Source organism: Passer domesticus, chromosome 3 (assembly GCF_036417665.1).
Source record: "Passer domesticus isolate bPasDom1 chromosome 3, bPasDom1.hap1, whole genome shotgun sequence".
Classification (NCBI taxonomy): Eukaryota; Metazoa; Chordata; class Aves; order Passeriformes; family Passeridae; genus Passer; species Passer domesticus.
The window spans coordinates 53,344,769-53,371,005 of record NC_087476.1 but is presented as its reverse complement, the minus strand read 5'-3'; the positions used below and the strand labels follow the sequence as shown (position 1 = coordinate 53,371,005).

At 42.2% G+C, this 26,237-nt stretch overlaps 1 protein-coding gene across 1 annotated transcript in view; it reads right to left on the bottom strand.

The window, feature by feature from the left end:
- Positions 1-25,238, bottom strand: part of RSPO3 (R-spondin 3) — a 58,030-nt gene extending 32,792 nt beyond the window's left edge. Inside the window, exon 1 of the mRNA XM_064413086.1 lies at positions 25,104-25,238. Coding sequence (XP_064269156.1) covers positions 25,104-25,200 — 97 coding nt within the window. The 5' untranslated portion in view covers positions 25,201-25,238. The remainder of the gene's footprint in view (positions 1-25,103) is intronic.
- Between the last annotated feature and the right edge of the window lie 999 nt (positions 25,239-26,237).

Here is a 26,237-nt window from a genome sequence, read left to right as displayed (position 1 = left end):
AAACATGTAGCAGAGAGGATTCCCAAGTGTCTTCCTATGTTTTGAAGGGAAAAGATCTCATTCGAAGCAAAAAAAAAATTTCCACAAAATCTGCCTGGCTCGACAGTATTTTTCTCTTCAAGAGGCACTTCACATCTGAGGGAAAAGAAACCAACCTATTTTACTCACCAAATGTCAAGAGTACTAAAAAGCAACATAAATGTGAGTGTGGGACTGTTGCACAGTCTCAGGGAGTATCTGTAACTGTTTTATAGTGGTGACTATGAGCAAGGAGGCCCTTGGCCCAAATGGCCAAGACCTCACTGGGGATTGCCTCATCATTATTAAACACATGTCTGGCAGAGTGATCCTGAAAATTAAGTATACTGGCAGCCAGAACGCATTTCCCCTGAATTCGGTTAGAAAGAGCATCAACAGGCTGAAAAATCTCACCAGGGGTGCAGAGTTTTATGCAGTCTCCTAGCATCTTTAGCACAACAGAAATCAGCCACAACAACCACAAATGACTCCTTGTCATTCCAGAGAGTTTTGTAAATAAACTGAAAAATTCTTTTCATGGAGAGAGAAGGGAAATTGACTTTTTTTTTAATCACATACTATGGAACACCACCAACATTCAAAGATCCAGGAAGTTTAACCAATATAGGAACCAAAGAGGATCCCTGAGAAAATTGCCTTAAACAACCAGGTAGTGGTGATGATGGTGAAGGCAATACTTTCTCACATCAAGTTCTAAATCCTGTAAGCAACTACAGATACTACTTTTAGAGTCAGCTGTAGTTGTTTCCAAATACCCAGTCTTCAAGACTATACATTATGACTTTTTCTAAAATGTAAACTCAATTGCATCATCTCTATCTTATTGTCCAGCTAAAAAAAAAGCTGTTGTAGAAGGGTATGTGATCTATTAAAAGTAGTAACGTAATAATTCTATAACCAGCTGTGTTATGACAGTTGTCAGATTCAGCTACTTGCAAATAAAGCATCTGTGCTCAGATAAGTAAAGGAGATGTGACTTTTGGAAAGAGATTATATTTGATGCACGTATAGACAGTATTTTAATAATCTAGTCCTTCAAGTTGCTGTCATGAAGATCCCCAGCTGATTTTATACTGTTCATATGGACACAGAGCTCTAAAAACAAAGTTGCCAACACCACTGTGAATCCCTTGACTCTCCAATCTCTCCCCTACAAGAGATGCATGCTTCTACTGAGTAAAGAAGTAAAAATGTATAGTGTACAGGCTCATTATTTGAAATGTGTGGTCTTTCTGCTGGATGGTAACTTTCCATCTCCCATTTTTGTGTTTCTAACAAAGGTTGTGAATGCTTGGGCTATCCTGGTGGCAGCAGAGCCTGTACCCCCCACATCCCTCCTGTTTTGTTCTCTTAACATACTGGAGACTTTGATTGTTGCATATTATGCAGATGCTCATGTATTTCCAATCTGTATAAGGATCACTCCGCTCATACTGTCAACATTACACAACTACAGTAGCATTTGCAAGTTTCTCATTTCCCACAGGGTCTTTTGAGACCAGAGTTTTTCTCTCAAAGTTTTGTTTCAGAAACCACAGAAAGAACAGCAGGATGTAACAGATTTTACTTTCCATGCCGGGGACTAGGGAGAAGGGTTTAGACAGCAAAAGCCTGTAATCCCATGTCGGAACTATGATTTTCTACTACCATGTTTACAGCATTAAAAAATTAATAAGCCAGACAGCAAGCCAGCCCACTGCCTTGGCGGTGCTCAGATGTGCCTTTGGTCAATTACTTAATATCCTCTCGATTTAATGTATTTTCCTAAGTGGAACTGATCAAAAGTTTTTACTGAATGAAATTATTTCTTTCTGTGTAATGATTAAATTCATACCATACTGAAGCTAACTGGAGGCTCCAAATAGTTCCTTGCAGTGGAACTGTTCTGGACTGATGCCTGCAAACATTGAAATGGAACATGTCTCTTTAAATTCAAGAATCACATCAAGATTTTAAGTCATAGGATAGGTATTAAGGAGTATCGCAATGCAAGAAAATCCCTAAAAATTGTGTTCTACAACTTGTAACAAGGAAAAACTCTGATCTCACATTTTCATGAAGGAAGAAGTCTAACTTCTCCAGGCTGATTGGACCATCCATCTGCCAGTGACACAAAATACTGTTCAGAATTCCAAATTGAAATTAATGATTAAAATAGTGCTGTGTAGTGACATTCAGCAAATTATGATCCAACTGTTTTCACCTTTCACTCATGTCACTGGGACTCATGCTTGTCTAAAAGAGAAAGAAGTCAAAAGTTTCTGACTGCAAAACATGAACAGTGTGATGTGAAATCAGATTAAACTCTGGTGGAAAACAGACAAGAGTCATCATGACCAGTCAGCTTGGACTCATTGACAAAAGTCCTGGGGCCCTAAAGTCAGTGATAAAACTCCTGTGAAGAAAACAGGGTGAGGATAATTTGTGAATCAGCATTAGCATAGTCCATGGTTTGGAGCATAGTTATCTGATTTTTAGAGGGCAGTGTGATCGGATGGCCTGTTTAGATTGGGATTAAGTAATAGGATGAGTGAGATTTAAGTAGGCATTTGAATCCTAAGAAACTGACTCAGTTCAACAGCTCTGTGTGCCTGGATTTTCTAGTGAAGTAACTATGAATGGCACGTAGTTAGGGCTTGCTTTATCACCCCTTCTGCGTGCTGCCCTCCCTTTGAAGTCTGAGCCTTTCCCTCCCAACCAGCTTCATTGCCGCACACACCGACCCACATGAAAGAAAGCTGGCGCTCACACCGAGCATCATTCACTTCCCCAAAACCGTAATGCATCTGACATCACTGCAGTGACACACAGCAGGCAGTTTGCTGTTGAGCTACAGCTGTGCTGCAAAGTGTTTCAGCTGAATTATTGGGGTGCTGGTGACGAAATCAAGGCTATTGTCTGTTTTGTGCTAAACAGAGAAACAGTTCATTTTCTTTGTGGTGGTACGCCACCAATTCCCCGAGGACTTGCACACCAGTCAGGTCAGTTGACTGGAAGAAAAAATGAATTAAAATTAATTAAAACTTCTGTTTGGTTTTTGGGTTTTTTTTTCAATTGATATACCATCTGTAATAGTATGTCTGTTATACCAAATCCAATTAACACCAACACATCAAACTTTTCCAAAATATTTGACAAAATATTTCTATTTTTGAAGAGCATCATATCCTCATGGAATTTTATTCCATTAAGAATTGTCTAAATGGCATTAATTTAAAATAGCAATAGCAACATTTTAAAGGTGATAAAGAATTATAAGATACTGAATTTCAATTTAAAAGCAAAAAGAAATTCTGCAGTAAAAAAAATAAACTGAGGCCACCTATTGACAATATTAGGTAAAGAAAAACAAAACCTCATAGCCCAATAATTATATATAAAATCAAGAATTAAATATCTAGGAAACTTTGGGTTAGTGTTATGAGTCTTATTAAACATTTTATAGTAAGAGCTGAAAAGTCAAATGTTTTGAAGCCATTTTAATGTTTCTGTACAATGGCAAAAAATATGAAAAAAGTCTGATTTGTCTTTAAAATTTGTCTGTAGCCTAAATGGAAAAAAACCCTCACATTTGGAAAGACTAATGGGCAAACTTAGGAACTGTAAATTTTAAGAATTACTTTTTTATTTGTCTAATATATTGTGTAATATCACTGATGCACATCAAAAGTGGCATCTGACACTTTCTATGCACAATTGAAGACGTGGTCATAAAAACATACTTTTGTTGAAGTATTTCGTTGGTAACAATGGTAGGAATCACATCATTTAAGCCGGCTCAGAGCAGCATCCTGAGGGTGCATGTTTAACCTTGCTCTGCACATTCAAGTACAAATTTGTAAGACACATCTTCCTGACCAAGCTCTTATACAAGAAAATTATCCATTTACTATTTCGTGGCCTAAGAGAGACGTTTTTTCAGGTGCCAGATGCCTTAACCAACTTGTAAAATATCCTTAGCACTTTGCAGCATGCTCTGTTGAAGAACATTTTTTTAATAACTCCAGTAATGAAGAAGAAAGGACTGTTCTGTTCTGTTCTGTCACGCTGTAACTTAATTAAGCTGATGCAGAATGATAGAAATAGAACCCATTATTGCAAATAGAACTGCCTAATGTAAGTTATGCCAACAATTAGTTAGGCTTCAGTGAAAACCCAACATCCCTTAGATATTAGAAAAACATGAAATCACAGCAGTTATTTTAAAAGTATCCGATATGATGAATATTTGGCAGCTCAGCTGGTGGCTAGTGGCTTGCCACCACGTTGGGCTGCCACGAGACAGGGCTCGGATGTGAGATGACCGCAACAACACCACTCAAAATTCTGGGCTGCTGCAGAAAAATTGTGCTAAAAAATGTCACAAGCAGATGCCAAAATGGAAAAAGTGAAAGGCAAGACTGAACTGTGCCCTAGAATGAAAGTATCCTCCTTGACTGGCTTCTTGACCTCCTGGAGTTGCATGAAGAAAGTCAAGCTGTTTGTCTCACAGAGGTAGCAAACTGCTCCCCCAAGTACCCAAAAAGCATATGCTCCTGCTGACAGCAATCAAAATCATCCATGAAAGGATACAGGCCTGAGGTAGAATGATGGGCCCAGCTATCAGCTTGTAATCTGTAGATGACTAGAGCTCTGCATAATGTTAACAATCAGAAAAAAATATTATGATGGTGTCAGTTCTGCACCCCCAAAGCAAAAATATACACAGTCCAGCACACATGAAAAAGAACCCATGTGGGAAAAGGTAAAAGGTGTAGGTTAACTTTCAGCATCTAGTTGATTTGTCTTTTGCTAACAAAACCACTGAGTTATGTGCCTTTGAAGAAAGTTAGGGGCTCTTGTGTTTGAAGGCTGATGAAGTTGTCTGGTAAAGGTCCCTTTCTAGCATTGTAAAGTACTAGAATCTACATTTTCAAATCTAGGCCCTCCAGTGAGACAACGAATCTGCTTCATTCCTGGGTACAAACACTCATTTTCAGAATGGCTGCAGAAGATGGAGGGGGTCAGAAGTCTGCAATTGAAGCTATTTACTCAGGAGTTCAATCAAAGAATTGCTATTTCACTTCTAGAGCCAAACTTAAAAATTTTGGCTTTATCATCTTTGAGCTTCAATTTTTTTTATCTGCAAAGAAGAAACGATACTTATCTCTTAGGATTGTGAGGTGTTTAATTCATGGATATTTACAATATGTCCTCAGCTTTGGCTGAAATTTCTGGCTTCTTTGCATGAGCAAGCCTTCATGAGAGAGTCTGTTTCTGGCACCACATTAAACTTTGCTTTATAGAGGGTTCTCTCATATACATCAGATTGTTATGGGCACAACTATTGAGTCATGGGTGCAAGTGTGGTAACAATTTATTGTAGTTATTCACACAACATTTCCATGCACAGATTTCAAAGGCGGACTGAGACAAGTTGAGAAGCCAGTTCTTTTAACTTTCTGATTTCTGCTCTGTGACTGAAGAGATTAGATTATTGGAAAACATGCTATTAGCACTGGCTTGCAGCCAAAGGGTCTGCTATGGATTCTGCAAGGGGTGCTGTGCTCACTGTAAATTAAGGAAAAGAGCTGGGTAAGTTACTCCAGCGAGGAATGTTCCCTTTGGGAATTGTCCACAGCAAACGAGAGCTGTGGTTGGTGAGCAAAGAGAAACAGGGAGAAGAAAAATAACAAAAAAGGTCAGAAATTTCAGGGAAATAAAAGGCTCTTTTTCTCCTCTACACTGAGCACTAAGTTAACAAGCTTTAATGTTCCTTGATCCCTTTTATGCTACTTTCTGCCTACCCAGACCAAATTGGGAAAAAACGCCATTCAATTACCATGTAAGCCCATGATTAAATTCCTCCTCATTCCAAAAAGCACATCAGCATATGGTTACCTACACGCATATGTTACAGACCCCTTGACTTCAATTAGACTTGAATACCTGATTAAAATTAAGGACTCATTCTTGAATGGCGGCTCTTGTGCTTGGAGCAGACACTTATCTTCCTGAAGTAGGCAAAAGCCTAACTCCTAACATACTAACTTTGAAAATAACACCTTGAACTTCTCAGTCATTAACTAATTCAAAGTTAAACATTTCCATTTTCTAGCTTTTTACCCAATAGTTTTGGGTAATTTTGTATTGGCAAAAAAAAAAAATCAATATTTTCAACATAATAACCATGTTTTCATGGTGTCTCAGAGAGTAAAACCATTATTCTTTTCTCCTTATTTTTAGAAGATTTGAAAAAAATTATCTTCCCTAATACTGAAGAGAAAAGCATAGCTGTGTGAATTCAAAAGACTTATGTAAGGCTTCTAGCACTACTTTATTAACTTTTAAAATTAATGTTCATGCATTTTAAATCATTGCCATTATATTTGGGAGTAAGATTCCTACAGTGCTGGGAATCTCAACAGCTCTGTACCTTTGTGTGTCAGCAAGAGACTCATCAAAGATAATAATTTCAGTGCTTTTTAAATATAAAAGTGTTTGACTTTTAGATTACTAAGTAGTTTTATAAGGGGCTACTAAGCTATATCCTGACAGGAAGGCAAACAGATTGCTTTGATTTCTGTAAGACTCAAACCAGTGTCCTATAAAAGGAGAGACTCAAAGCCTGTTCATTAATCTCTAAAGTATCTTTTTCAGCTTAAATCTGCTGTTTGCCTTATAATACTTTCCATACCAACATGATATGTAACACTCCATATGGAAAAAAGCCAGTACCACAAAGGTGTTCTCACAGAAAATTAGAAAGAGGTGTTCAAAGGCAAGCTAAATAAAAAGGAGGCCAAATGATCAGGGAAAACATTTACAAAGTTTATCACATACATGGGGAAAAGAGAAGTATAATTAATGCAAACTATCATGATTTCAACCATCCTTAAAACCTCCGAGAAAATGATACAATCACACAGCAACAGCATCAGTAAGACTCCAAATATACGAGCAGTTCTGTAGGGCTTTTCACCCTGTAGTCCTCAAAGCACTTTACAGCAATCAAATGAGATGCAGCTCCATGATGTAAGTAAATGCTTTAGGGGCCATGTTCCCTTTAACAACACATGTTTGGAGAAGGATGGGAAATGCAATGCCTGCCTGTTGGCTGCTATAACCACTCTGAACTGAGACATTTGGGGAACCCCTCGGGCTGAAGCTGTGATTCTTGCCAGCAAATCCAGATTGGTTGCTATGGGTCTTACTCTGCTTTGTGTTGCAAGAGGAGGCACAGCCATCCCAAAGCCCATGCCAAAGCAATAGTTCAGTACCAGGGATTAAGAAGGGACAGTGCATCACCTCACTGCTACTTTTCCACCTAGGAAGATCTCTAAGCTTTGAAGGGTCTTGCTGCTTCATAGTGCTTGAGAGCTGCTGGTGGCAGGCAGGGCACGGCAATGAGGGAAATTGGGATGTCCAATTCTTCACTTCCAGCAGGAACACGGTTTCTTGGTCACAACATAGGGAGAGCGCTGTGTTAGACCCTACCACAATTCTCCCATAACAATTTTGTAGGCAAAGAACAGGTACATGAAGATTTATCACCAAAAGGCTTTCACTGGCATAGAACAGGGCTGAGCACAGACATGCTGAGGCCTCGGTCAAGTCTGCTCTTACAGATAAAAAAAGCATAGTAAAATCTGCAACTAGCTTAGAGGACTGTTTTCTCCAAAACCAGCCTTGTCTGAGCACACTTCACAACAGTTCTTTGTCTAGGCAGTTAAAAAAAAAAAGGCAGTCTGTAACAAGACATTGTCCCTAAAATACCTATGCTATAATGATATCTACCATTGGAAGTAAAGATATAACCGATCAATGGTTGGAAATAGGCATCAGCGAGACTGCATTAATTAAGATAAAATTTAGAAAGCCTTGGTAGATAAAATTACTTCAGCAGTCTCAGGGAGGCAGTATAATCTCAGTCACATGTAAGTTTCAAATCAGAGGTAAGATATCTGTTAAAAAGCATGCTGTAGCTTAGCCATAAATTATTGTGTCTGGGAAAGGAACTATTGAGTGGATCCAACAGTTTATGCTGAGCACCTTGCTGAGCACATATGCCCTTGCTGCTGTGCCCCTCCCTAGGGCTGCATGCTGGCAAGATAGCCTTTTGTTAGCATTTTGCATTATGATGGTATCAGCAATATCACAGTTTTCTTACTCACAGTGGGTTGTGTTATACTTATCAATCTAATTCTAACATTTTTTTAAAGATAACAAAATAATACCAGATAAAAGCAAATAAAAGTACCATATGTCTAATATAAGGTGATGATCCAATATTTTCTTTGTGATTTGAGAACTAGTTGTTTCACAGGAGATTTCAGAAATTAAATAAACTTTAATTTCCTTATAATAAACTCCACGTTGTTGCCTTATAAAGAAAATTGGAATTTTATGTCTAGTAAGGTTTCTATGTAGCATATCTGCTGAATGAGGCATCAGTGTAAGCAAACAGATTGTAGGAGTAGGATTGTTGATGTTACCATTATATATTTGTGCAGGATGCAGAGTGGGAGAATATCAAGAAAGTATCCTTTTGATTTCACGTAATTTTCTCTTGTTGTGTCTTAGCCACTTGTCTAATCTACTAGGTTAATAATGCTCCTGTTTCTTGAAGAGACTACTACAGCTTTTCTAGAGCATGAGTATCCTTTCTGCTTGGCCTTCTGAAACTCTTATAATATGCACACACAGAGGTACAGAAGAAGATAAATTCCCTTACATGCTACCTTCTTCCCTGCTGTGACACAGAAGCCACCAGCTCTGTAAGACACCATGATCAGAGATGGAAGTACCCACCAAGTTAGCACATTCCTGCTCAGTAGCTCATGCCCAACCCTCCAAGCTGTCCAGGTTGCTTTTATTTATTTCTCCAGCTAAGTCACTTATAGAAAATCTAAAGTCACTTATAGAAAATCGTGACTAATTTTGAAAGGCTGGATATGACTATGAAAATGAGTTGAAAGAATGAACACAGATTGGTGTCTAGGATAACCCAGACACATTATCCAGATATTTTATTTAAGGTAAGTGGATAAGAAATGGGAAGGAGACTGGTAGCTTTGAAAACTAGACATGATGCTAAGAGGTCCACCTTACATGCATTATTTGTGCATACCAGACATTTCCACCCTGGGAAAGCATCATAGGCGGTCTGGATAAACTCCAGGCCTTTTTCTTGCAGGATTTAACCTGTTCAAGGTGGACCTGGAGTCAAATGTTGTATCCAATTTTTACCCCTTCTATATTGGAACTAGCAGGCTCTACTCACTGACCACTGACAATAAATAAAGTAATTAAAATTTTAAAAATCTGTATCACCAACCTCTGTTATGATAGAAAAGTCTGCTATGGTGTGCCCAGGCATAGACATATACCTGCTGCTCATCGTGTTCTTAAAACATCATTTACTTTTTAAAGCAAACAAATAGGCTAACATGTAGATGTGTTTATACATCTTCATTCATCTCAGTTGGTTGCAAAAGCAGCATTTTTTATTCTCAAAATTATGTCCACTGGAAAGAAACTTCTGTTAGAATAACTTAAGTATTTCATTGATGCTAGCCACTGCAGTCTTTAGCTAGCTCTTTTAGAACACCAGTGGCTGATCGCAACATTTCATAATAAGATCCAGAACAGTGTGAGTGTTCATCCTTTCTCAGCCCCTTATATCCTACTGCACAGGGAATGTTTAAGATGCTGTATAAACAGGATAATTTTGGAATACAATAAGAGTTTAAAAAAATCCAGCAGACCAGTGCTTGTCTTTTCCCCTGTAATATATGAGAATTCTTGATATACTTTGAGGTGGAAAGGGACTTGGTGGTTTGGGGTTTTTTTGATTTTGTTTTTTTTGGGTGGGTTTTTTGGGGGTTTTTTTTGGGTTTCTTTTTTTGGGGGGGTGAGGTTATGATTTTGGGGCAGACCAGAGAAAAGCAAAGATGTCAACATCTTAACAGAGACTCTGAGTGCTCTCGTGGTTTATACGGATCATTTAAAATACATTGGTCAGGGTAACATACTCTGCCCGTTGCTGTCTGGAAGATTTGCAAGCATGGTACACACTCGACAGAATGCTGTCTCTGTGCTGATATTTGTAATGATAACACACTGACGCTCAAATTACACTGTGTTCTGGTTGCTGCTTTCTGTCTTGCCCTTTCTCACAAGCAGCCTAGAGGTAGGACTTTCATATGCATTTGTTAAGAGTCTATAGCTGCAAACATTAATAATAAGAGCTATCACTTAGGAGCAGTTACTTACACTTTGTTTAATCTCTAATGGATTCTTCTAAATATTTACAGTAGAACAGTTGTCAGACCAAATGCTGGACGTTACTGGCAACTTCCCAGCAGCCAAAAAGGAAAAATAGGGAAGAGAAGAGAAAGAGAGAAGAGGAGAAGAGAAGAGAAGAGAAGAGAAGAGAAGAGAAGAGAAGAGAAGAGAAGAGAAGAGAAGAGAAGAGAAGAGAAGAGAAGAGAAGAGAAGAGAAGAGAAGAGAAGAGAAGAGAAGAGAAGAGAAGAGAAGAGAAGAGAAGAGAAGAGAAGAGAAGAGAAGAGAAGAGAAGAGAAGAGAAGCTATTTATTGCATTCTTTTGTGGGGCTTCAGTGAGACAGGTTCTGCATTGAGTAGCCTGGTGGCACCGAGCAAAACGGTCCAGAGGATTGTGCAAACCCCAGCATCAAGTTGTGGTTCAGTCATGTAAAACTGCCTCTATTTTTGTTTATCTTGGGGAAAATTACTGTTTGACTGTTTGCTTTGCAGACACTGAAGTAAATAAACTGTGTGAAAGGCCAGTGGCTGCTACAAGAGGTGGAGGAGTTCCAAATTGTTTGGGGGTGTCAGTATAGCACCTGCTGTTCTCTTGGACAATCTCTTGGCTGGTAGATCTGGAGCCTGCAATATTTCTCTGTTGTTGTGGCTCCCTGACACAGGCTGATATAGACGTTAAAATAAATAAAGTTAATATTATGAGGCTGAAAGAAAGCCCTTTGTGGGCCTCATCTCCTTAGGCTCTGAAGTTACCTTGGCTCTGGTGAGAACAGGGTGTGAAGCAGGTGTGGAGAAGTAACAAGAGGATGAGCAGCAGTAGGAGTTTGTGGCTACTGGGAAGGACCTCTGTGCCAGTAGCTGCTGGCTAGCAGATCACCCACCAGGTTGTCCAGCTGTGTCTAACAAGTGGGGTCTTGGGCAGGCAGGAGGAGGGGACGGTGGCTGCATCGCTGCTTTACAGCTGGCAGAAGTGCTGGTACATGGGAGGGGGCCCTGAGACACCAGGCACTTGTGTGTCTGGCTATCCGCCACTGTGTCACAGCAGGTCTGTACTTACACAAAAAGGCACCAAGGATTGTTGTCTTTCTTTGGAAAAGTTTCCATTGACTTGAAAGTAAGAGCCTTGCATGAATAAGAATCTATGAATTTACCCAGATATATAAGTTTTCTGTAGCATTTGCTATTGTAAAGTCCTGTCTTAATTTTGAGACGTGTGTGTGTCTGTGTGTGTGTATGAATGCATGTATGAGAGGGAGAGAACTCTCACTGCCTACAACTGTTCTGCCAAGATAAACTTTGGAGCATTTTATAAATTAACTCTGCTCTGTGTGTTTATTTTTCTTTTGGAGATTCTAAAAAGAGACTGTTCAACCCATCTTATTAGGGGCAGCACATTTTTTTAAAGAGAAAAATAAGTTCCGACTCTGCACTGGAAAGTATTTGCTATTTTCAGCAAAAAGTATTCTTTCCTTCTGACCTGGCATATTAGATAAGATTTATATTTCTGACCTGACATTAGGTAGTTAAGATTTATTCTTCTATATTAACTTTAGTGAGCTTGCAAGCTATTCATTTACAGCATAGGGAATATATTTATGGCAGAAGCAAAGAAAGTTCACTACAAAGTAGTAAAATATGTTATTAGGAGTGTCCTGTAGACTGATGAAAATTGTGAGTACCCTTGCAGCTGGCTCCCTTCTGACTCTTTTTTCCTTCTTTGTTATTTCAACTTTAAAACTTGAATTTGAAGTCAGTTTCAATGGCAAATAACTTAAAAAGAGTCCAGATGATTCTAATATATCCACATATATGTACATACACTTATGCTGTGATTGAGAGGTGTGGGGAAGGGGATAACAAGTGACTTGAATTCTCTCCGTGTTCTGCTGGCAATGACCCAGGCATAAGTAACATTGGACCTCACTCTCCTGCCAATATAAATCAGGAGGAACTCCACTGGGGTATAAAGCTGGTGTGTGAGTGAGCGCTGAATCAGATCTGGAGCTTTTCTCTATCCAAAGGTGTGGACCCAGGCAATCTGTTAATGTCCAATTGACTTAAAGAGGGGAACCGCAGACTATGATGGAAACCTGGAAGTACTTCAAGACTCTATAGGCAGGTTGGAAAGGTTGGAAAGTTAGAGGCCTCCTATTGAAATCAGTGGCAAAACCTCCCATTAACTTCAATAGGAAAAGAATCAGGCCCTAGAAATGTCTGGAAGCCAGAGAATTGCATGGCTCAAGAAAAAGGTAATAGGAGCTGATGACTTGCACCAATAAATCACCAATGCAAACCTGGCCATGCTTGGTTTAGGCTCAAAATTGCTTTCATCTGATGTTTGTTTGAAACTTTTTCATTGTAAAACCCTAAAGAAGAACTGGCAGCTGAGAGAGCTGTCTGAGCACGAGGCTGACGGCTGGACAGGGTGTGGTACCTCCTCTGCCCCTGCGTCATCGGACGGAGTCCATCTTAAAGAGAAGCAAGAAACGCTGGCCTGCCTGTCGAGACAGCAGTGCTCACACTCTGCTGTGAACCAGAGGATTTCTAATCCAGAAACTTTCAGACTAACTCTGTAAATCCACTTAGACTGAACATTTTGGGGGAGGGGGATTATGGCTCCACAGCAAGCCAAGAGGAGGAGTAGATATTTCCATTTGTGGACATTATTTAACTCCTGTCACTAGAGAGAATAGAGATGTGCAGAGCTTTGAGGAATTTAATGTGTTGGAGAAAGGTCTTGGCATAGGGAAAGTTGGGACCATCTGGCATTACAAGAGCTGGGAATTGCTTAAGGAGCATAGTGAGCAGAGCTGCACATTGCAGTTCAGCTGAGGAACTCTGCTGCCCATTCTGTCTGCAACAATGCAGCTGAGGAGGAGGATTCTACTTCTGAACAAACTCCTATTTGTGAGTTGTACTGAGTCGAGGCCAACTGCCCTGCCACATGTCTTGACCATCCCTGATAGAGTGGTGGGGAAAAGCACAATGTTGTGGAGGGGGCTTTCCTCCCTGCTCAGTATTTTTGCAAACAGTGCATTTTTTCTGCTGGTCCCTGAAGGGGAAAGCAGTAGACAAACGGGATGGATAGTTTGGTATCTGTGCTTGGTCAAACAGCCATGGACATGTTTGATGTCAGCTGACACATTCAGAATAGTTCACCACTTTACAAAGGTGGTGAACTATTCCTATTCTTGCATTTGATAGACCTTAGGGCTACATTCTCTGTCACTCTATGCAAACCTTCCCATCCTTCCTTATATTTAACATAGTCTCCAAGGAATCACATCTTTCTGTATGTGCAGAGATTTATGGCTTGTTTTTACAATTTGTCTCTGTAAATCAAAGAAGTTGTTCGCTGCTTCTTCTCTCTCACCAAGAAAACCCACTGCTATCATCAAGTCATCACACCACAGCTTAAGGGCATCCTTTCTCTTTCCACCATTTCTCCCCAAAACCCTGGTCTCAGCAATACAAGTTGCAATAATTTCAATAATTTATAATTGAAAGGGAAAACTATGTCGAGGCAGAAACTTGCTTGTAGATATAAACAAGGGAGTGAGGATGAGAGAACACTAAAAACATGTTACTTTGGAGTGACACTAAGGAAGAATCGAAGTTTCTAAGACTATAAGAAAATAAATATTTTTAAAATTGATTTGACAAAAGTCACATTATTGTACATCCTGTATGTTGGATGTATGACTTCATGTGAATTCTGGTGTGTCTGTTCTGGTTCAATGCATTCACCTGCTAGTTCTCATTTCCAGTAGGCTTGGGCTGGGTTCATGCGTTGAATGGATTATGACAAGGACATGGATCATACATGTGTTAAATCTGGCAGGCTAATGGAGCTGGTCTAGACTTATTACTCCCTCTGCTACTTGCCACTTCAGAAAATGCAACATTTTGTGTCCATTCCTGTGCTCACTTGCTTAGCTAATGTTCTCATTTTGTGAGTTACATCAGGCACTACTTTGAGAGATAGTGCTCAGGTTTAATATCTGAAGGAACAGAGGGAAGGTAAAGGAGGGAAATGCTCAGGAATACACAGTGCTGGGCAGGGTGGATAAGTACAACATCAAGAAAGCCATAAAATATTTCTCCTACACTTTTAATTGGCAAATTGCATCAGTTCTCTGACAAAAGACAGTGGAATATCCTCATGTCCTGTAACAGCAACTCACAAAGTGAATTACAGACTGCATTTCTGCTCATTTTCTTGGTGATTGGCAACAAAAGCCTCCCACTTATCATGTTTTTTTAGTATCCTGTATAAACATTTAGGCTGGATTCAGTGCACATGCAAATTTTATGCTGGCAGGGCTCTGTGAGATACTTGCTTCCTGACATGAGTTGTAACTAGAAGCAGAATCAGTCCCTTAACCTTTGTGACATGTTTATTCTGCCTAAACCATCTCCCATTAAAAACAATTGAAAACCTTGGGTTAGTATGGCATGTGCCTTATGATTGTGACATTTCTGTTTGCTGATAAAAGAGAGGAATATTGTCTTGCCTTGCATGTGCACAGATGCAGTTACAGAAGTGTACCCATATGCATGTACCCATGTACCCAGGGAACATCAGCAGCAGTGCAGCTGCATTGTCACAGTGGCAAGGAAAGACCCTTTTCACTGGAACTACCAATTTTCCCTGCCCAGAGCATAATCTCTGGAGCATCATCTTTCTTCCAAGTGGCTAAGTAAAATTCCCAACCTAGTGATACAGGTCTTTTGAAAAGCAAGAAAGATTTCATAATCAAAAAGGGAAGGGTCCATATAACTTTCTGATACAGTTTTAAACATGACGAGCTCATCAGAAAAAAAAAAAAAGAGGGTCCCCTACCAAGCTTCCCGGACAATTTTTCCATTGTTTTTTTAATTTAGCATTTGGTTTAACCCACACAAATTACTTTGTTTTCCATGACCAAACAGATAAGAACAGTGGGAGAAGAGTTGGAGTTTTCAGACAAACCAAAGGACTTCATGTGGAGTCAAAAACTTCTACCTGAGGTTATCAGCATGAATTTCTCCTATATTTTAAGACAATCTCAAAGTGAAAATACTTTAATTCTTGCTTGTGTTGATATGAACTTTTGTGTGTGTATGGGAATGCATATATGCAGATATAGATATTAATGTGTAGAGGAGAAGGGAGAGATGACAATGCATAAGGATGAGTTTTTCCAGTTCTAGGACAACAGCTGTGGGGTCAGGGAGTTCCAGGGTAATAACTATATAAGCCAGAGAATGTTTCTGTATGAGTTAAAGAAGGCAAGATGGAAGATTCTGCTTCTGAATAAACTCTCTTATAAGCAGTACTGCAATTTCTGTGACTGATCTCTTTTGAACAAGATGTGTCCAAGGTCTCTGCATACTTCCACATGAAAAACACAGGCCCTTTTTCCTGTTCCCAGAAGTAACCACAGCCAATCATGGAACCAGACTAGAAGGCTCAACTAGCACGTTTCACAGATGAATAATTTACTTTTCAAGAAATTATGCAAGGTTTGAAAAAGGATTATAGATTGACTTTCATAATGCTTGGTGGTCTTTTAGAGATAGCTATGGTTAGAATCCTCCTCTCTCACATAATCAAGAAATTATGAAAATGCAAGAGAAGGCTACTCTTTTGATTAATCTATTTTATCCAGACTCAGGTGTGATTTATCCTGAGGGAGAAATGAACTTCGATGCTAACTGGGTAGCTGGAAATTATGTGATTTCAGAAAGAGGTGAATAGCGGCCTGTCCTCATCTTGAACTGGCACAGTTCACAGTTTCCTTTGTGGCCAGCCAGATCCTCCCCCACTCAGTGCGTCTAACCTCCATAAGGCTTGGGAAGACCTGTGTTTAGCAGAGTATCCAGGTACAATACAAATGAAAGCCTGTGTGAAATTTCCTCCATAATTTTCAAGTTCACAGAGTGACTGAGACCACACAACCATAATATATGTCACTGCTTGTTAGATATCCTGAACTCAGAGATAGTAATGTGGCAGCTTACTTTTTCTATGTTTAAAGGAAGCCAGGGCTTTAAAGCAGGATTAGTATCTCAGTTAATTACTCAGATGAAAGAACCCAGTCATGGAAGAGAATAAGCATTTTCAAATCATATTGATTTTGTAGGTTTGTAGCAAAAATAAATTATGCCAATGGACATAAAATGCAATATTTTTGTCCACAACCTGCCTAGAGGAACTAGTTTTTTATGTTTATCTGTTCTTCAAAATGACTTTGGTCTATTCTTCAGAAATAATGTATGACCTAAGCAGCAATAAGGATGCCCTTTTGCTGACATTCACTTGCAAGCTGAATCCTACTGACAGATTTTTACACGTCTGAAACTTCTCCTCAACTGGTGGTTTAAAAAGCACATTTAAATAGTTTCATTCCTAAAGTCATGGTCTTCATTTTAAAAATACTTGTCTAGGACATAGCACAAGTTATAAATTCTACACTCTCATACAGAATTCTACTTTCCCTTTTAATACGCCCTCAACTCTGAAACTTGTCAATTGCCCAACTCTTCATAAAACATAAACACAAGAGACAAATGTGTGATTTCATTTTGGACTGCAAAACAAAAACTGTTGTGGGGTTTGGTTTTTTCTTTTGCAAAACACAAAATCGTGTCATTTTGTGAAGGCCTTCATGATCTTGCTATTAAACATCTGTGGCCAGCATGCCCAGCACAAGAAGGTCTCATTTCAGCTGATTATTTTTAGTTCTGTGTTATACTAAAACTTTCTGGAATCTTCATCCATCCCCATGTGTTTGCGAAATACTTGCACTTAACATCTGACTCCCATGTTGAATAAATAGCCTTTGCTCCCACTTTTCTCTTTGGGAGGGCTAGCTCTTCCCTCGGCAGTAACATCAAGTAATATAGCACCAGCAACTCATTATTCAGTGGCATAGAAAAAGTGAAATTAATAATGAACATTCTAGGAAAAGGAAACAGGGTTATGAAACACTTGCCGACACTGGCTTGTGTAATCTTCATGAATAAGCAACTCAATAATGCTGGGCAAGTGCGTGTGGGAGGCTCATTCTGGAGAAACTGGCTGTTTTCCTCTCTCTGACCAGTTGAGCTGTTATGATAAAAAATGTTGTTGCTAAAGAAACCTGTAATAAATCCTAATGGGAGTATTGCATGTGCTGATAACATACATAAACTTTGTAAACATATTAAAGTGTCGGGTTTTAGTAGCTCTGGTTCATGTGGATGTTCGTAAAAGTTTTTCAAGGAATGCAACGGAAATCTTGTTCCACCAGCTGGCTGCTCCTCCGATGCTGGTTTACGTGAGGCCCTTGTCTCCCTTCCCCTTGAAACACAGCCTCACCCTGTAGGGAAGCTGAATTAAAATATCTCAATCCCTAACTTTGCTGTGACTTGCCATGAAAACGCTATCACCAGTGAAGCTCTGTACCCAGGGAGTTATTTGGGGAGAAGTGGGGTGGATAAGCTGGTGCTTGGTAGAGGATTTATGCTGTTCCAAAGATCCCTGCTTTGTTTCGAGATGTTCTCCATTGACACCTCCATTAAAGTACAGCTGGCAGCTCTGAGCAAGATATTTCAGTTGCCTTTTAGTAGGTGAGAAGAGTTGGGTGCCTACAAAAGGGAAAAAATCCAGCACGCTAAACAAAGGAGTCTTAACCTGGTCTGAAAAGATGAGCTCAAAAACTGTATCAAATCCTGGATGTCCATGGAATTCAGGTGCCCTGGCACTACTACACTGCACTGCAAACCAGTACATTCTTTAACAAAAGAAAGGAGAATTCACTCTTTTCTTCTGAAATGCACCAAGAAGGGAGCAACAGCCTTGCTGCCCCTTAATCATACAAAAGCTTAGCTGCTAAAACATTTGGCCAGAAACTGAAAACTTTGAGAAAGTCTCAAAGTCTGCATGAAAGAACCTGAGCTCAGACAGATGCTCAGTGCCAGTAAGATGAAACATCACATTAGGAATGGCAGAGCATCTGAGAAATGTCCATGTGGTGAGGGTGAGGTGGAAATTAAGCATTATTTGAAGGTGAGGGACTCATATTTAAATCCTGTCCCAGACACACCTTAGGCACCTTATGTCCAGTTCTTGGATGTGAGCCTTTTTGTGTTTGCCCTTGCCTTTTACAGGAAGCCACAGGAATCACACGTCGTTACTATTCCAACGTCTATCAATGACCTCCTGTTTCATTTTACAGTGCCCCAAAATCTTATTTACCCTGTAGAATATATTAAATGTCTGAAATCCCATCTAGGACCTTGAAATTTTAAACATGAAACCTATCAGGATGTTATACTGACACACATTATGAAGCTTGAATGGATAAAGTATATATCAGCACTATGAGAACTTGGTGTAAACCTGTAGATTTGGCTTTTACTTTTATTTAAAAGTACTACTGTAAGCATTCTTTTATGCTCTTCCTCCCAATTATTCTATTGTGTGGAGCCAAAATATCAGTGCAAGGCCGGGGTGCTGCTTCAAGCTGTCAGGAGCTCAGTGGCACTGCCACAGCCAAAGGCTCTCCCAGTTCAGCTCTGGTCCCCGTAGGTGAGTTCTTGCCTAGGAGCACTGGAGCAAGATGTGTTTTGTGGCTCCTTTACTTCAATGGCTGTTATGTTGGTTTACAGGAGTAAGTAAACTATTTTAAAATGCAAGGTGGATAGCTCATAATCTAGAAACTGAAACACACAGAAATGTTTATTAGTCAGCCGCCGTACAACCGTAGTACAATCTTTCCTTAAGTAGCATTGCTCATTGCACTGCTCTGCACTAGCAACAAAAATAAGGTTAAAGTACTCATTAATAAAATCTGTTAGATTTTATTATGACAGAACATCTAATTTTACTGATTGTGCTGTCACCAAAAACTCAGTTATTCAATTAGTTATAAAAGAATTGGGGCTTTTGTCTTTTTTTTCTTTTTTTTTGAGAGCCATAGCACGTTTAGCATGAATAAATGTTCTCTGAGTACTTTTTTCTGAAGCATTGTTTGTGCTAATAGCAGACAGACAGACTTTTGTATAAAAACGTACATGGTTTCAACTGCCGTTTGTCATCTGATAAGATTGCTTTGTTCAGAATTATTTTGGTAAAAATATTGGCAAAGTGATTTTGAGTAGTTCAGACACCAGAATTAGAAGTGAGACAAAAATATTTTTTTAATTTGCTTTTATATCTCCCCCACCAAGCTTTCGCAACTTCTAATTTAATTTCAAGCAAAAGGGACAATTCACTGCAGGGGAAAAATCGTTCTTAAGAACATCCATCGTTTTACTGGAGGAGTGTTGCTAGTAATCACTGTCTATAAATGATTGAGTATGAAATGACAGACAGCTTGTTAATGTTAGCGATAAAGTGCAGTGGTCCAGCCAGCACACTTACTTTGCAAAGCAGACAGCAAAATGAGCATGCTAAACAAGAGAAAATGAGTAAGTCTGATTTTTGAGTTCTAGCTCAGATTTTATCAGGTGTAACACTTCCATAGTCTCCAGTGAAAAATTTATAGCAAGAGGAAAGAGGAGAATGGGGATTGGCAAAGGCTTGGTACGTTAAGGGCAAAGCTCAAAAGAAGAAATTATTCTCAGTTAACTTGTTTGGCTTCAGTTGGCTCAATAGGTGGAAGTAGTAAAATAGTGGTACTTTTCATATGATTAAGAAAGATACTGCCTCCCAAGCAGATTAAGTATCACAGTTTTGAAAGGTAAGAGGCATTGTTTTATCCTCTTTAGGGGTTTTACATGTTTGAATCATGCAATTTTGCAAGTATTTTAATATGGGATTTCTTCCAAACTCAAAATGTATCCTGAGGTCCTGCAAAAAAAGCTCACTCCAGCTCCAGCATAATGCACAGGACTTTCTCCACTGAAAGTAAAGGAGGCAGGTTCAAGCTCTAAAACCTTCTTACCAATAATAGCAATATTTTATTCCGTCCACAGAGAGAAGTAGGATTTTTCATGTATTTTCTGGTATACCATCCTACGTCAATGTCTTCCAGAAGTTGTGGTATGGTGTATTTAGAGTCTAACATGAATTTTACATAGTATAAGAAATGTCTTCAGCGGGTCAAAGAAAAAAGAATTGAAATTATCACCCTTTCAGATATCAGGTATGAAACGGGAACTGGTCAGTAACGTCCTTTAGTCTCTGGGGATAACAACACTTATCGTTCCACATATGCTAGTATGATCAGGCATGGATTTTACATACATACCAAGTTATTTTTTAAAAAATAACACAAGCAGTCTATCCCTATCATGCTTCTAAAGCTTTCAGCGATTGATATTTAATTGTTTAAGATATCTCTACAGTGAGATATGTTCATAGTTTATGACAACACGATGGAAGAACTTCTGCTTCCAATGATTGCAATAGGGATTTTACTGTCTATTTTTAAATGGACAGTTTCTCATCCAAAAAATGAGAAATATAGTTTAATTGGGGAAAAAAAAAGAAAAAAAAAAGGACACGCTTGTCACCAGCAAAGTATTTACCCTCAGAGTGCTAATATGAAGAGATCACAGAAAAAATTATCAGCAGCATACAAACACTTTGAAAGAGAACTAACAGTAATTCAATCCTGCCCAAGGGGGGCTTGCTTCACAGCTGCTTGCCTGGCTAACTTCTGCTTAAAACTGTTGCACTGAGATACAAAATTATGTCTATTTTTAAAAATTGGTAATAACATCTATATTACTTTCCAACTCTGTAGTACTGCCATCTGTGATGTGCCAACCCTGAACATACATGTAGATATCAATAATATATATAGGTGGTGAACTATTAAAAGAATTGCTTCTGCAGTAAAGTATTCTTTTAACTAATAATATAGTTCCTTGGTTTTTGCTGACATTCTGCCTCCATATGAATTACACTCTGCTCAAGAGTATAAAAAGACTGAAGAAATAATTTTACCAGTTGGTGTTTTGTCAGTATTTTCCTGGTTTGTTTGAATTTACATAGCTATCTATACAAATTGGCTGTTAAACACCTCCCTAATTTTGAGTTCGTAAGTAGTTGTATGCAAACCAAGTCAGAGATGCAGAGGGTTTGCAGACTGGAGCCCTCTACTAGTAACTGTGACCAGAAGCAGATGCTGGGAGACCTGCAGTCCCACATCAGCAGAGGAATGCACAGAGGAGCAATGGAAGGCAGGTAGAAAGGTAGGCAGGAAGGTAGGAAGGAAAGAAGGCAGGAAGGCAAGGAAGGAGCACTGGGTATCCTGGACATGATGCTGTAGTGAAAGGCAGGAGGCAATTCGATGGGCTACCAATAATCATGGGAGTTCTACATCCAAATTGCATTTCCATAAAGTCATATAGACTCACAAATGTAACAGTGTAGTAGAAATACAGAATTTTCTGTCACTTTGCTTATTCTAGATTTCCAGTTTTAGTCCATGGCTCACTGCTAGTCTACAGGGTCATGGCAAATGGTCTGATGGTCACTCACAGACCCGCAGCAAATAATATTTCATTTCTGTCTACTAGAAGGTCAGTGAGAGATGTACATAACTGTCAGTACTAAGTTTTGGGGGTTGGTAGTAGTCTACAGAACCAAAATATTTTGGAGCTATTGACTTGATCCTCCTTTTTTTTTTCCAAGCAAACTGCAATCACTGGCCAACACACAGACATTCTTATTTATTGGTACGCTAGTCTATACTCAGCTGCATATTACTCTGTCTTGTAAGACTCAAACTAGCAACTTTGTTAATCTTGATTGCTCTTATCAGAATAAAACCACAAATTTCTCTGCTAGCGGTATGTTTGCTTTTAAACTTTTATTGATTGTGTTCTACGTCTAATTCTGGACCCACTCATCTGCCTGCACTTTGTTGTTCACTTCAGAGGAGTTTTATCTCTCCACAGCCGACTATATCTTTACTACTGATCATGGGACAGAAATTCATTATTCCCCAACTAGAAAATTCAGTAGGAGTTTGGAGAGCAAAAGGATTGCAAACTAGACATTTCTCATAGGAAGGATTACTTTGGCAATAGGTACAAAATAAGTAATGCATCAGGACCAGATCCTTCTGATGGGGTAATTTAACAAATGAACTTCAATTTATACTAGCTGGGACTCTGGCATGGCGTATTCTGAATTAGCCAGTTCAGATTTTATAATTTCTTTACTTTAAAATATGTTAGTCTGCAATATAATACATGGAACAGAGGACTCTGATAATAACCAAAACAAAGCAACATGCTTTGTTTGGGCTCACTGACTACTTGATGGGAAGTTATTTGTACTATATTTAAAAATAAGTAGGTTAAAGAGAAATTTTAAAACATTTCCCTAGAAATGTGCTTATGATTTGTGATTAAAGGAGACTATCTGAGCAAAAGAAACAGAAATCCAGGGAAAGTCTTCCACACAGTAGATTAATTTGACAGGTGCCGTCTTTATCTGCACACGATAATTATGACAGAGTTGCGTTATTCACTAACAGCGATTCATGGGATTTTAAAGCCAAAGTGATTAGTGAAAGTGATCATAACCACTTTTATAATCTTTCATAAACACTCACTCTCTAATTCTTTGCTTCAAGCTACGTAACCACTATTTATACCAAATCATGTTTTACAACCAGCTGGATTTGAAGACCTCGGCCAGTAGACGATGAATAGCACGTCCAGGTGAGGCATTCTGAAAGACTTCTTGCCTTCACTGCCAAAATAACAAGGCAGATTCCCATTCTGACCCTCTAGCTGTGGTTTTCCAGCCACTTTTTCTGCTCTGAATTTATCTTAACTCCTGCATTTTAACCATAAAACTTCGAGCAAGCGCTCGGTACCTTCTCCACGGTGTACCAGCCTGCTCAATACTCGCGGCCAACACTTCCGCCCCTATTTCCCGAAAGCTGCCCCGCTATGCAGGTTGTCTGAGGACGACCGAGGTGGGACGGCGCTCTCCTGGACGGGCACAGCGGCGGGACACGCTCGGCAGCGGCGGCTGCGCTGCGCCCAGCGCTGCGAGCGGCCGGGGGCAGGAGGCAGACCTGCCTTCTCCCGCCGAAAGCGGGGCAGCTCCGGGGCCGTGCCGGGCCGTGCCGTGCCGTGCGGCGGGAGCCGAGCACCTGCAGCCGCAGGGACAGCAGAGGTCGCCGCCGGCCCGGCGCTGGCCCGGCGCGCCGCGCTCCAGGTGCCGGGGCGAGTCCGGGACGAGGGGGCCCCGCTCCGCGCCCCGCGGGGCCGTCCTGCCCCCCGAGCCCTGCCGTGCCCCCCGCCCCGGGCTGAACCTCTCTGAAGCTCTGCCGAGCCCGTCGGGGTAGCCCTGCGGCTGGGGGTGGGGGGCAGCCGCAGCTTGCGGGCCCGCGGTTGCCAGGGGTTAAAGGAGTGGGTGGGAGGTGATGGAGGCTGCGGAGCCCTCCCTTGCCAAGGATAATAAACCGGATGCCCTGACATGTTTTACTTAGCCCTTAGTGCTCCCTCGCCGTGGGGATCGGAGGGCTGGAGCCCCGGTCTCTCTCGTCCTCAGCTCCGCTTTAGGGGCACTTTAGGTGAATCAAAACTTGTTTGCAGGAGGCAAACCATACAAAGGAGGCTTTCAAGGGCCAGCCGTGCCAAGCAGGGCAAGGGAGCGAAGGCTGAGCAGGAGAAAATTAAAATAACAGTACCTCCCCTCCCCGAGGAAGTAACTCAGTTACTTCTTGCTGATGAAATGCAGGGGGCTGTGTTTTATGACATTTCCTCGGTGTCTGCTGCTGTCAGGGAGAGCGGACAGGCATGAGCAGCCCCTCCGCAGTAGGTGCGCAGAAAATGCCTCCAGAAAATGCCTCCTGGAGCAGCGGCGGGTCCGATTCGGGCGGGTGGCGAGGCCGGGTCGGGGGCGCGTCCCGGCGGCCTCTGCTGCCGCATCCCGCCTCATCCATCCACGGCTCCTTGCGGCAGGGTCATGGCAGAACTCCGTCAGGCGGCACTGCCGGAGGTGTCACCCCGGGTTCGAGCCCACGCCGGAGCCAGAGACCGCCTGGCCGTGGCAGCGCCCCGCCACCTGGACAGCGACTTCCCAAGGGGGCGACTCGCTGCTGCCTCCCTGTTATTTCTTCCCCGATGACGGGGGGCTCTCCTCTCTAGCCCTCACGGGGGGCAGGGAGCTTCTGCCAGCACCCTGGGCACTGCACCTCGCCCCTCCGGCCCCTGCCTGCCTCTGCCCCGGACCCGGGCGGAGATGGACCCGGGCCGGTTAAATCAGAAGGGATGGACTCGCCTCATCCCATGGGATAAAAATTTTTAAATTAAAAAAAAATTAAAAAATTCAGGGGTCAGTCCCAGGACAGTGGGTGACTAGTGGCCAGCGGAGGCTGAAAGCGCTGCCGGACAGAGCCGCGACACCCCCAGCCCCGCTCCGCATTGCCGGGTGCCAGGCTAAACCTAGAGCGATAATCTGTACTGCCCGTTCTTGGGAAGGGGACTTTGTGGCCGGGATGGAGAAAGGCGCTTAGGGCACACCGGCAAAAAGTTACCTGTCGTGTCATCAGAAAAAGGGAAAACCTAAGAAAGGACGTTCCCTTTCACCAGACATTAAAATGTAAAGCACCCGACGCAGGTCCTCCCAGAGCCCGCGCTGCTCATCCCGGTGAGGTGAGAAAGAGCAGAGAGAGGTCAAAAATCGCTTTCATCCCTCCAGTTGAATGAAACTGCCTGCAAATCCGCTCGGCCGCGCCGCTGACGCGGGATTGGGTTCCCAGCGCACTCGCCCGGGCACCGGGGGCACGGAACCCCCCGGACAGGTGAACAGCACAACGAGAGGAACCAGAAGTTATCAAAGTATAAATCTCTTCGCACTTACTTCTTCCCTGTCGCCGTACCCTGGAGGCGTGCTGGCTGCCAATGTATTCCATAAAGTTCAAAGTGATAAAAAACCAAGAAATCAGTCGCAATTGCATAGTAACCCTTTGAGAGTTCGACTTCTCCTTTTCGTCCTTTTTTTCTTTCCTTAAAAAAAAGAAATAATAAACCGGGGCGGTAGGCGGCAAGGGATGAACACAGCAGCAGAAATACCTGCACTGAGATCCAAAGCTGGGTTTGGCCGGCTTGATGTCTTTTGCTTTTTTTTTTTTTTCCCTCTTTTTTTTTTCTTCCTTTTTTTTTTTTTTTTTTTTTTTTCCTTTCCCTTCCCCTTCGCTTTTCCTATTGCACTTTCCAGGAGTCTGCCCCGCTACCTGCCGCAAACCTCAGAGGGCAGTCAGCAGCGGAGAGGAGCCGAGCAGCCGCCGCCGGGGTCCATGCCGGGCCGGTGGCCGGCAGCATGTTGTGAGGGTGCCGGGGTGCGTGCGGCTGTGCGCGCCCGTGTGTGCGCCGGGCGGGCGAGGTGCCGACAGGACGGATGGATGGATGGCGGTGGGAGAGGAGTGTGCGAGGGCGGGAGCGGCGGGGGGGCAGAGGGAGGACCCAGCCCCGCCGCCGCCGATCCGGAGCAGCCGCGCTCTGCGCCGCGGGCACCGCCAGCCGCCGGGCGCAGGTGGGCCGGGTCCCCCCGGCTCTCCCGCCCGCCGACCAGGAGCCCCCGGGCTTCATGCGGGAGCTGCTCCTGAGCGGGGCCCCGGGGGAGAGGCCCCGGGGCGGGGCGCGCCGGGAGGAGGCGAGCCCCAGCGCCCCGGCACGCCGGGAGGAGGCTCCCCGCTCCCGGCCGAGCCCCCTCGGGGCATCGGAGCCCGAGCATCCTCCGGCAGCGGGGCCCGAGGGCCGTAGGGCTCTGCAGCCTCGCTGGCAGCCCCCTCCCGCAGGTCTCCGCTCGCCTCCCCTCCGCCGCCGGCCTTCCCGGGGTCACGGCGGCGATGCGCTGCCCCCCGCGCCCCGGCCCCTCCGTGGGGAGGGCCGCCCCACTCGCCAGGGGACGGGGCGGGGTGCTCAGCCCCTTCCCTGCCGAGGGGGACGCGGCGCGGCACCCTCTCTTCCCCGAATTTGCCGCTCGCAGTGGAGG